The sequence below is a fragment of the Anolis carolinensis genome, unplaced genomic scaffold (genome assembly GCF_035594765.1).
Source record: "Anolis carolinensis isolate JA03-04 unplaced genomic scaffold, rAnoCar3.1.pri scaffold_8, whole genome shotgun sequence".
Taxonomy (NCBI): Eukaryota; Metazoa; Chordata; class Lepidosauria; order Squamata; family Dactyloidae; genus Anolis; species Anolis carolinensis.
In genome coordinates, this window is record NW_026943819.1 from 17648654 (window position 1) to 17661703 (window position 13050).

The following is a 13050-nucleotide window of genomic DNA, read 5'->3' on the forward strand; positions in this document are numbered from 1 at the left end:
TGATTGTAAGGTAGGGAAAAACTCCTTTTTATTATGGAATGGAGTTAGACGGAAGTCTTTTCTTCTGAACACTTCCAGGCGTAATCTGATGAAGTTCAGAAAACAGCATGAATGGCAATCATTAGTTTTTTATCTTTAAAATTCTTTAGGATCGGTCGATATCACCAATGGAGAAACTGCTTCATTTGCATCAAAGATGCATAGGCCAGACGAATGGACATGATGATCAGAGGTGTTGGATTTGTTAGTCCACTGCGCCTATAAAGTTAATCTTTAGTTCTGAAAAATACCAAAAAGCTTTGTTTTATTTCTTACCAAATCTGCACGTCTGAAGGCATTCTCTCACTGAATGAAAGTTATTATCATTTCCTCCACAACCGTTATAAATGAATAGTTGACATGTCTTATTCTCAGCATTATAATAATAGTGAGGAAAATATCCATTGCAAAATCCCTCTGAATTAGGGAGTGTACTTAATTTTGGGAAAGATCCTGGGTGGGGGGACGTCCTAAAAGGGTGGAAGATGGGAAACACAACAACAAAATCTATGGTATCATTTATACAAATTTCAGTCTCATAGCAGAAGAGTTTCTGTCATGGCAAAATAGTTTTTCATAGAATTCGGTTAGAGAATTTGGTTAGAGAGAGGGGAGGGGAGGTATGTTTGGGAATTATGTGGTATGAGGCATATCTGCTAACATTTCAGTGATGATAACCAACCATGTGTGACCAAGCACCAATACTTTGTGATCAAGATGGAAAAAGTTATTAATGAAGAAGAGCTCACAAGCTAGGAGAGAAAAGGGAGAGTGTCCTCCATTGTAAAGGTATTCACTTGCGGGCAGCTTAGGGCACATTGGGGGTCTTAGGTGCAGTTGAATTTAAAAGGACTGATAGCAATCATATTGGTTAATCCAAAGATAATAGGCACATTGTAAAACTAGTTGATCTGAAGTGTCTAATGTAATCAGGAATATAGCAATAGGATTCAGACCTTAGTGGTAGGGGATTTGCTTCTTCTGCCTCCCAAGCCATTTACACTGAGCAGTTTTGCAATAACTCTTTCCAGAGTGGATTTACTTTTCAAGTGCTAGATTCTTCTCACTTCCTATTGTCAACCTTGAGTAATTTGTAAGTTGTAACTTGGGGAGCCCCGGTGGTGAAGTGTGTTAAAGCACTGAGCTGCTGAACTTGCAGACCGAAAGGTTGCAGGTTCAAATCCCGGGAGCGGAGTGAGCACCTGCTATTAGCTCCAGCTTCTGCCAACCTAGCAGTTCGAAAAACATGCCAATGTGAGTAGATCAACAGTTTTGCAATAACTCTTTCCGAAATTAGTTTACACTTTTCAAGTGCTGGATTCTTCTCATTTCCTGTTGTCAACTTTGAGTACCCCCAAGTTGTAACTTGGGGACTGCCTTTACACATATTCAGCCAAGGGCTGCTGTCACGTTACTGCTTTTGAGAAACAACCAATTTCACATCAACCCCAATGCACAAAAGGATGTTATGTACATTGATTACATTTCTCAGCTTCACAATACAAGGTTTCTAAACATCTCTGCTACTTATTATTATTATTATTATTATTATTATTATTATTATTATTATTTTGACACAAAGACATAGTATGACACAGCAAACGAGATATATATGCTGGATTTCGTATTGCAAAACCACAAATTGAACAATTCCCAAGTGTATACTCTGTAATGTATTTTTGGATGATGCATGCAGATCCCAGTAAGGTGGCCTTTCTGTGTTGGGGTGAAAGTATTTGGCGATGCTTTCATCCTGGTTGGAGGCACGGCCGACAGCAGATGTCACACAAGGTGGTGTTTTGTCCAGCGTCAGCCTCCATCCCCCAGAAGGGATGAAAGCGTCCTAGGATGCTGATCTCACCCCGTCTGATTTTTAAGTATGTGTAATAGTATGCAATATAGGCCATGATGGAGACCTTTAGCCATTAAAAACAAAACCTGTGGATGATTTATTTTTACCTTACCTATACACTTTGAAACACATTCATCCTGTGTTAAAAAGTTATTTGCATTTCCTCCGCAGCCACCATAAAGGAAACCCTCACATTGCCCAGTTTCGATGTCAAAGTAAAAACGATGCAAGGATCTTCTGCTGTGATTTTACATGCTTTCAATGATGTTTTATACTGTTATAATAATAATAATAATAATAATAATAATAATAATAATAATAATAATAGCAGCTCTGGCATAAACCAGTACAGGCGGGCCCAGTGATAATTGGCACACTTGGTGCCGTGCCAAAAGATCTCAGCCGGCATTTGGAAACAATAAACATTCACAAAATTTCCATCCATCAACTGCAAAAGGCCACCTTACTGGGTTATGCATGCATCATTTGAAAATATATCACACAGTCCTAAACACTTGAGAAGTGTTTGACTCGTGATTTTGTAATATGAAATCCAGCATATATATCTCATTTGCTGTGTCATACTATGTCTTTGTGTCAAAATAATAATAATAATAATAATAATAATAATAATAATAATAATAATAAGTAGCAGAGATGTTTAGAAACCTTGTATAGTGAAGCTGAGAAATGTAATCAATGTACATCACATCCTTTTGTGCATTGGGGTTGATGTGAAATTGGTTGTCTCTGTAAAGCAGTAACATGACAGCAGCCCTTGCTGAATATGTGTAAAGGAAGTCCCCAAGTTAGGTAAAGGTAAAGGTTTCCCCTGACGTTAAGTCCAGTCATGTCTGACTCTGGGGGTTGGTGCTCATCTCCATTTCTAAGCCAAAGAGCCGGCGTTGTCCGTAGATACCTCCAAGGTCATGTGGCCGGCATGACTGCATGGAGCGCCTTTACCTTCCCGCTGGAGTGGTACCTATTGATCTACTCACATTTGCATGTTTTCGAACTGCTAGGTTGGCAGGAAAAAAGGTAAAGGTTTCCCCTGACGTTAAGTCCAGTCATGTCTGATTTGTAAGCAAGTGTAATATTATGCAATATAGGCCATGATGGAGACCTTTAGCCATTAACAACAAAACCTGTGGATGATTTATGTTTACCTTACCTTCACACTTTGTAACACAGTCATCCTCTGTTAAAAAGTTATTTGCATTTCCTCCGCAGCCACCATAAAAGAAAATCTCACATTGCCACCTATTGGTGTCAAAGTAAAAACGAGGGAAGGATGCTTTACAACGTCCAATTTTCTTTGGAAGCTTGCATACGGGATCCACTAGAAAGGAGAGAAAGGAAAGCAAGAATTTGTACAAGTTCAACTGTAGATTACAACATTATAAAACTGCAGCCCAGGAGAAGAGGGAAGGGGAAGGAATATGACAGCACTTCCCAGTCTAAATAATAATTTATTTCCATATAAATTTCCATGCGCTCCTGACAACAGCCTTCTTCAAAGAGTGAAAGATTATGGGATACCTTAATGGGATCAGAACTTATTTGCTATTGAAAACGGCCAGGGAATATCAAGTGAAGCAACCTATATTAAGGAGGAAGGTGATGCCAAACCCCCTCCGAGTACTTCTGGCCACAGAAAATCCTATGAAATTAATAGGCTTGGTATACATTGGAAGGTAAACGGAAGGAATATACATTTTAGTATTATGTTATGACTTCAGTCAAGGGGTGTACCGCAGTGTACAATTAATGCAGTTTGACACTAATGAAACTGCCATGGCTCAAGGAGAGTTTTAGATTGACAAAGTCTCACCAAACTACAAATCCTAGGACTTCTTAGTACTGAGCCATGATAGCCAAAGTGGTGTCTTGCTGAATAAAAACCTGTTTTTGCCATCAACCTAGCATAATATTCAGTATTCCCCTTTCTGTTCAATTCTCACTTACTTTGCAAGGGGGGGTTGGGGCGCAAATGGCAAACAAGCATTCAAACATAGCAAAAATGGTGCTCTTACGATTATCATAGCGATAGGCATCCAGTGGTCCAAACCAGGAGAACAGAAATCCCATAAGAACGAGGATGAGGAGGAGAATATGATTATATATCATTTTTGATGTGAATGCCCGATGTTGAATAAAGCTACTTTTTAAAGGCTTCCATAGGGAAATATAGGTAGAACAATTAGTCAACAAGTAAGGACATTGTGGAGTTGGTCTGCTTACTTCAGAGTAACTCCCTGTTCTGCAATAAGTACTATTACGTTCCACTGGGGCTGAATTGGAGCCATAAAGCCAATGAGCATCATCTGGACCTGGCCAGGAAGAGATTAATTCCTATGATATGGCATTGATACAAGCATTATATTTTGTCATGCAAATAGGTGTAATCAGGCCTGTAGCTGGGAGGGAGTTGGTGGTTCAAAACACCCCCAAAATTTTTCACATTAAAATCCTTGGTTTATTCATGGATTTTAACTGGTTAAACAAATCCCCATGCTAAGTCTACGAGAAGCTAAAATGAAGAGTCCCTCCAGATCTGCAAGCATAATCTCAAGCAAAAGTTGACACATTATTCACACTGTCATTACCTACCTTTCCACCAATTTACATTGAAATAGCAACAATGGCAGCAATAGCCGATATACAGTAGAGTCTGTCTTATCCAACATAAATGGGACGGCAGAATGTTGGATAAGCGAATATGTTGGATAATAAGGAGAGATTAAGGAAAAGCCTATTAAACATCAAATTAGGTTATGATTTTACAAATTAAGCACCAAAACATCATGTTATACAACAAATTTGACAGAAAAAGTAGTTCAATACACAGTAATGCTATGTAGTAATTACTGTATTTATTAATTTGGCACCAAAATATCACAATGTATTGAAAACATTGACTACAAAAATGTGTTGGATAATCCAGAACGTTGGATAAGCGAATGTTGGATAAGTGAGACTCTACTGTACTGGAAGCAACAAATTTGGCCCACCTGCAACTGGCAGGCAAAGCCTAAGGCCGAGGGGAAAATTTAAAGGTGTTCACAAAAGAGACCAGACTTGGTGGGGGCAGTTGACAGGGGCAGAGCTGCAGGATATTTAAGGTTGCTCCATTTTCAAATACCAACAACTAATTTTAAAATAACATGTAATCATTTCCAACTTATAGCAACCCTAGAACCTGCCACATGATTTTCTGGGGCTGAGAATGTGTAGTTCACCCAATATTCCATGACTGAACAGGAAATTGAACCCTGGACTCTGAAGTCATAGTCCAATGCTCAAGCCAATGCGTTATTCTGGGGGAAAGCACATGCATTGGCACTGAGCTGGTGAAATGCAGGGGCAACTGAATGTGTGATGATATATACAGAGGGACTAAACATGGAGTAATGATTCTCAGCCTGGTCAGGAATCTATAGCACTGTAAAATGAATATAATTTGACACGACTTTGCCAGCCATGGAGCTCTCAGTGGCGTAGCGGGTTAAACCGCTGAGCTACTGAACTTACTGACCAAAAGATTGGCAGTTCGAATCCTGTGAGCGGGGTGAGCTCTTGCTGTTAGCCCCAGTTTTTGCCAACCTAGCAGTTCAAAAACATTCAAATGTGAGTAAATCAATAGATACCACTCCGCCTGGAAGGTAACGGCGCTCCATGCAGTCATACCGGCCACATGACCTACGAGACATCTATGGATAATGCCAGCTCTTCATCTTAGAAATGGAGATGAGCACCACTCCTCTGAGTCAAATATGATTAAACTTAATATCAGGGGAAAACTTTACCTTTATTTTAACAGCAATGGCTCAGTGCTATAGATCTTTGGAAGTTGTTGTCTTACGTGCTCAGCTGCTCAAACAAAGAATGCTGATACCTCACCAAGCTACCAATCCTAGGATACCATAGCATTGAGACAACGAAGGCACGTAAATTGGTATTAATCTACATTAATTCCATGGTGCACCCTTGGATGCTTAATGTGAATGCCCAGTACTTTGCTACAACTATTTTATGGGACAGTGATGGCCAACCTATGACACGCGTGTCAGCACTGACACACCTAGCCATTTTTGCCGCATGCAGATTGATTGGATGACTATGTCTTTTGTGGCCAAATTTGATGTGATTTGGTCCAGTGGTTTTGTTGTTTACTCCATGGGAATTATGCACATTACATTTATGTAGAAGAGCTGGCATTTATGTGTGTTTATTTATTATTTATAATTACAGTAGAGTCTCACTTATCCAACATAAATGGGCCGGCAGAACGTTGGATAAGCGAATATCTTGGATAATAAGGAGACATTAAGGAGAAGCCTATTAAACATCAAATTAGGTTATGATTTTACAAATTAAGCACCAAAACGTCATGTTTTACAACAAATTTGACAGAAAAAGTAGTTCAATATGCAGTAATGCTACGTAGTAATTACTGTATTTACGAATTTAGTACCAAAATATCATGATGTATCAAAAACATTGACTGCAAAAATGCGTTGGATAATCCAGAATGTTGGATAAGTGAAACTCTACTGTATTATGGTTTTTTTCTCAAAGTGACACACCACCCAAGTCATGCTAGGTTTTTTGGTGAATTTTGACACACCACGCACAAAAGCTTGCCCATCATTGCTATAGGAGGAAATGGAAAAGGGTGCATGAACAATGAATCCGTTAACAGGAACATTTTGGGACTCTTGTTCTTTGAAAGAGGTTCCTGTTTCTATTAAAACTTCTCATTGAATGCTGGAATGTTATTTTTAGTGGCATTTGATCAACATAGAGAGACACTATGATGCTGATACAAACTTGCTGGTTTTTCATAGACATACCCACTCTCCCTTCCTTTTTAGTGTTTTCAATGCTAGCATACCCTGCCTGCCCAAGCTCTCAATCTATATATATAAAAGGGTAATGAAATTTCAGCCTAGGACAAAACAACAAAACTACACATCCCAGAAACACTAAACTTGGCAGCACAACCCCTCATCCATGCCTCTACGTTCATGCAACAAAAAGAAAAGAAAAATAAAGTCCTAATTAGGGGGAGAGGAATAATAGTTTTTATCCAATTGCTGCCAGTTTGAAGGCTAAGCTCCGCCCACTTGGTCTCCTAGCAACCTACTCAGCCCAGGGTACAGGCACAGTTAGGCCTCACTTAGGTCTCTTCCACAGATTATTAGATTTTAACTGGATTATATGGCAGTGTAGACTCAAGGCCCTTCCACACAGCTATATAACCCATTTAGAATCTTATATTATCTGCTTTGAACTGGATTATCTTGACTCCACACTGCCATATAATCCACTTCAGTGTGCATACTAAACATAAAGACAACCATACAACAGACATCCAATACCACCACTACCTCAACAATTTCTCACCAACACCACCAGACAATGCCACAGCAACGCATGGCCGGGCACAGCTAGTATAATAAATAAAAAGATAAATTACAATAAAATTAATTTTAAAAATACAAATAACGTCAAATAAAAATTACACAACAAATTTTAACCTATACCACCACCACTTTGCCACAGCAACGCATGGCTGGGCACAGCTAGCGAAGTATAAAAGCCTGTATGGCAGAAGCATCTTTTGAACTCTCCCTTCAACTGCCCTGAAATGTTCAACTAGAGTTTCCAGGTCTCAGAGGTTTTGTTGAGGCACAGTGCCAAAATTAGTCTCTTTTATTTCCCAGGCAGAAACGATAAACGAGGAGATTAAAATACAATAGTTTTATTCTGCAGAAAAGCGCCAAGGGGTGGGTTATAAATTGCCAAAGCGGAGTACCACACTTTTCTCTCATGCAGCATAGGCTTATAGTCTCAGATTGACGTAAACATGCACACACACAATCAAACCTCCTTTCCCCTTTTTCCTGTCGGTATTTTTCCGTCTCAACTTTATCCTGCAATTGAGTCGCACCTCTGTTTCTCCTTGTCCCTCTTTCTTCCTAAACAAAACAATCTTTCTCAAAACAATCTTCTGTGCGATTTTTCTTTCCTCCCATCTCTGTACACTATCCTTAGCTGTCCTGGAGAACACTCTTATGTTTCCTGTTAGTTGCCATGTAAAGTAGCACCATTTTATTCTTGGCCCCAGGCAGCAAAGTACTCTGGTTCAGATCTGCTCCATATTGAGAAAGAGTTTTGACAACAAAGTCAAAGCAAATTCGGAGACAAAGTTGCACGTATTAATTTAATTTTCCATATGTAATTCTCAAGTCTTTCATGTAGACAATAAATTCATTTAGATAAAAAAGAGCACAAGAAAGAAAACCAATGAAATGCAGAAATAGTTTATTGAAGAGCATGCAATGTTGGTACAATAGACTTCTGACTTTTCCCAAGTGCTTTCATTCCAAAAGAACAAGTGGCGTGGTAACAGATCTCTGAATGTTCCAGTCTATGGTCTGCATTATGACGCTAGTGATTTTTCTGTGGATGGAAGAAAGAAAATCTGTCAGATGGGAACAATGGCATCGAATGTTCTGAATTTCAGTAGCCATTAAAAAAAGATACTGAGATTAGAAACACAACTATCTTCTCAACTGTCATCCTGAGTTCATTTATCTGATAGTAAGCCCCACTGCACTCACTGGGGCTTCTTTTACCATAAAGCTGTATGCGATCCTGCTATCCCAGTGCTAAACTGTTGGAGTGCAGCTATGCTCTACACAATGGTCCTAAAGATACTAGAGGTTGTGGAGTAAGAACCTAACAGAGAAGTGACACATTTATTTCTAGATGTGGAGAAAGCCTTTGATTATGTTCATTGGGAGTTTATAGAAAAAGTACTTGCTCATTATGGGGCAGGTCAGCAATTAAAAGAACAGTCTGTAATGTTTACTCTTTAAAATTGGTCTTACAATTACCTTTTTTCAGGCAAGATGGTACCCTACCCTGGCCCATAGAAGCATTGACAATTGGCCAACCCCCCTCCAAGGTTTTGGAAAAGGGAAAATGAGAATGCTAAAGAATGCTAATCCTCCCTCAGTGGGATTAGATCAGCCCCTTCCCTCCTGTCATTTTGCAAACAAGTAAAAACTTGGCTTTGGGAGCAAACATTTGGCCCAGCATAATTATCTGTACAATATAGTTAGAACTGGCTTTGAATTGATGAATATAATTATCTGATTATCTGGCTTTGGATCTATGCACAACAGTCGTCTGATGTCTACATATGTTGTTTTAATGTTGTCTTAAATTGTTGTTTAATTGCCTTTAATGTTGTTGTTTGGGCATGGAATAATGCCACTCATTTAAGCCACTCTTCGGGGTGAGAAGGGTGGGGTATAAATGTCATAAATAAATAAACCGAAGAGAAAAATTATTAGAGTACTGTATATCCAAATGGCCAAGCTATCCAATAGCATTCGGGAAGGAAGCAAAGCATAAATTAAATTATCACATTGCCCACTTATGATGTCAAAGTAGAAACGAGGAAGTTCTTCATGACAAAGTCTAGTGTTTTCTGGATGTCCGCATTTGGAAGTGGACTTCCCTATAAAGGAGAGAAAGGAAAGCAAGAACTTGTACAAGTTGAGCTGTAGATGACAGCACTATAAAACTGCAGCTCATGAGAAGAGGGAAGAGGGAAGGAATATGACAGTACCAAGACTAAATAATTAATTTCCATACAAATTACTATGCATGCCAGCCTTTTTCAGAGACTGGAAAATTATGGGATTTGAGGGTGCTATTTTGTGGCTTACAGAATTTTAATTCCTCGATAGCACCAGAACTCATTTGCTATTGAAGACTGCCAGGGAATACCAAGTGCAACAGCCTATATTCAGGAGCAAGATGATGCCAAACTCCCTCTGAGTACTTCTTGCCACAGAAAACCCTATGAAATTCATAGGGTTGGTATACATTAGAAGGTAAATAGAAGGAATGTACATTTTAATATTATTTTATGACTTCAGTCAATGGGTGTACCACAGTGTATAATTAATGCACTGACACTACTGTAACTTCCATGGCTCAATGTGATGGAATTTGGAGAGTTTAGTTTGACAAGCTCTTTACTCTGCAAAAGAGCCCTGGTGCTCACCAAACTACAAATCCCAGGACTTCTTAGTACTGAGCCATGACAGTCAAAGTGGTGTCAAGTTGAATGACAACACATTTTTTGCCATCAACCTAGCACAATCTTCATCTTTCCCCTTCCTATTCCATTCTCACCTATTTTGCAAGGTGGGCAAATGGCAAACAGAGCCATTCAAACCTAACAAAGATGGTGCTCTTACCTAAATCATAGTGATAGGCATACAGTGGTCCAAACCAGGAGACCAGAAATCCCATAGGAAGGAGGAGGAGGACAATTTGATTATACATCATCTTTGATGTGAATGCCCAATGTTGAATAAATCTACTTTTTAAAGTCTTACATGAGGAAATGTAGGTAGAACAATTAGTTAACAAGTAAGGACATTGTGGAGTTGGTCTGTTTACTTCAGAGTAACTCCCTGTTTTGCAATAAGTATTATTACGTTCATTTAGGGCTAAATTGGAGCCATAAAGGAAGCAAAGAAGACTTTGTTAGGAAATGAGGCTATCTAGAAAGGAAGACAAAAATATACTTTAAAGTAGTTGCAAGGGGAATTTATTAATGTAGGATAAGGGTAGGGTTTTTTTTGAGATATTAGTTTCACACTGCGTGGTGTCGGAGGCAAAGAGTGGGGGAACCTCTCCTGAAGATCTCGGGGCCCGGGCATGTTCATACAAGGGGGTGCGGTTGACCAAAAAGCCTGGACCTGAACCATCTAGGACAGGGGTCCCCAAACTTTTTAAGCAGAGGGCCGGTCCACAATCTTTCAGACTGCTGAGGGGCCGAATTATCATTTTAAAAAAATACAAACAAATTCCTATGCATACTGCACATGTCTTATTTGTAGTGCAACAACAACAACAACAAAAGAACAATACAATATTTAAAAATGAAAACAATTTTAACCAACATAAACCTATTAGGATTTCAATGGGAAGTGTGGGCCTGCTACTGGCCAATGAGATAGTCAAGTTAATTAGGATTGTTGTTGTTGTTGTGTGCCTTCAAGTCATGTCAGACTTTGGCCGAGCCTAAGTCTAAAATTAATTATTTATTTACTGCATTTATCTACTACATTTATATCCCACCCTTCTCACCCCGAAGGGGACTCAGAGCAGCTGTATGTACATACAATATATTATATTATTAGCATAACACAATATTAGCATTATATATTACTATATTGAACTATACCACTATAGTATTATATAATATGTAATATATAACATATAATTAATATTATTATATGGTTTTACTATTAGTATTATATTGTATAACGTAAGATTATTATCGATATTATATGTATATACAATATATTATATTATTAAAACTGATATAAAAATATTATATTATAAAACTGAGGGCCAGGTAAATGACCTTGGAGGGCCGCATCCGGCCCCCGGGCCTTAGTTTGGGGAACCCTGATCTAGGACTTTAAAGGTCATAACCTTTAAAACTACATAACTAACGACCTTAACAGAAAGGCCAGGCGAAGCGTATCACTTTCCCTGGTTTCTGCCGAGGAAAGAGGGAGCAGCGGGGTGAATCTCTGCGCTCAGCTCCCTCTCGCAATGCTTTCGACATCACATGGTGAAAGTGTTGCCCTTGAGGGGAGGCCTCGCATGATGGGGTGAAATCGTTTTGTTATGCTTTCATCCTGGGTAGGGGTGAGTCCGATGCCAGATGTTACACAACGTGGTGTGATGTCCGGCGTCGGCCTCCGTCCTAAGACACTGATTTCACCCCATCTGATGAGTTCGTAAGTATGCGTAATATTATGCAATGTAGGCCATAATGGAGACCTTTCGCGATTAACAACACAACCTGTGGATGATTTATTTTTACGTTACCTCCACATTTTGAAAAGCATTCATCCCATGTTAAAAAGATATTTGCATTGCCTCCGCAGCCACCATAAACGAAATCCTCACATTGCCCACTTTTGATGTCAAAGTAGAAAAGAGGAATGCTTGCTTTACAAGGTCCAGTGTCTTTTGGAAGTCTGCATATGGAAGTGGGCTCCCCTATAAAGGAGAGAAAGGAAAGCAAGAACTTGTACAAGTTGAGCTGTAGATGACAGCACTATAAAACTGCAGCTCCTGAGAAGAGGGAAGAGGGAAAGAATATGACAGCATCAAGGCTAAATAATTTATTTCCATACAAATTACCATGCGTTCCAGCCTTTTTCAGAGACTGGAAAATTATGGGATTTGAGGGTGCTATTTTGTGACTTACAGCATTTTAATTCCTTGATAGCACCAGAACTCATTTGCTATTGGAGACTGCCAGGGAATACCAATGCAACAGCCTATATTCAGGAGCAAGATGATGCTAAACTCCCTCTGAGTACTTCTTGCCACAGAAAACCCTATGAAATTCATATGGTTGGTATACATTAGAAGGTAAATGGAAGTAATATACATTTTAATATTATTTTATTAGAAAGGTTAAGGTTAAGGTTTTCCCCTGACATTAAGTCCAGTCATGACCAACTTTGGGGGTTGGTGCTCATCTCCATTTCTAGGCCAAAGAGCAGGCGTTGTCCGTAGACACCTCCACGGTCATGTGGCCGGCATGACTGCATGGAGTGCCGTTACCTTCCCGCCGGAGCGGTACCTATTGATGTACTCGCATTTGCATGTTTTCGAACTGCTAGGTTGGCAAGAGCTGGGGGATTTGAACCTGGGACCTTTTAGTCCGCAAGCTCAGCAGCTCAGCGCAAATCCCTTCCCATTTCCCCCCTTTTTACTTTTCTTTTCTATTCTTTCCTCTTCTCCCCCTTCTCTCTTTTCTTCTCTTTCCCCCCTTCTAGATTCCTTTTAATCCGCTAATTCTATCACTGGGGGACTCACAGGGGTGTTTCTGTGTTGTTGGTTTTTTGTAAAGTCCTATCGGGTGTCCATATTGTCTTTGTGTATCATAATCTTCTTGGAAAGCACTAATAAAAATATATATTTTTTAAAAAGCTGCTAGGTTCGAGTCTTACCCGGGGAGAGCACGGATGATCTCCCCCTATCAGCTCCAGCTCCATGCGGGGACATGAGAGAAGCCTCCCACAAGGATTGTAAAAACATCAAAA

The 13050-nt window shown here is 39.5% G+C and overlaps 1 protein-coding gene across 1 annotated transcript; it reads right to left on the minus strand.

Annotated features, from left to right (window-relative positions):
• LOC134293429 (PI-stichotoxin-She2a-like) lies at positions 1 to 4211 on the minus strand. Its single transcript, XM_062960939.1, has 3 exons — positions 3925 to 4211; positions 3063 to 3230; positions 1 to 279 (listed from the first exon to the last, which is right to left on the minus strand). Exons 1-3 carry the CDS (start codon positions 4016 to 4018, stop codon positions 245 to 247), a joined length of 297 nt encoding a protein of 98 aa, XP_062817009.1. The 5' UTR covers positions 4019 to 4211; the 3' UTR covers positions 1 to 244.
• Between the last annotated feature and the right edge of the window lie 8839 nt (positions 4212 to 13050).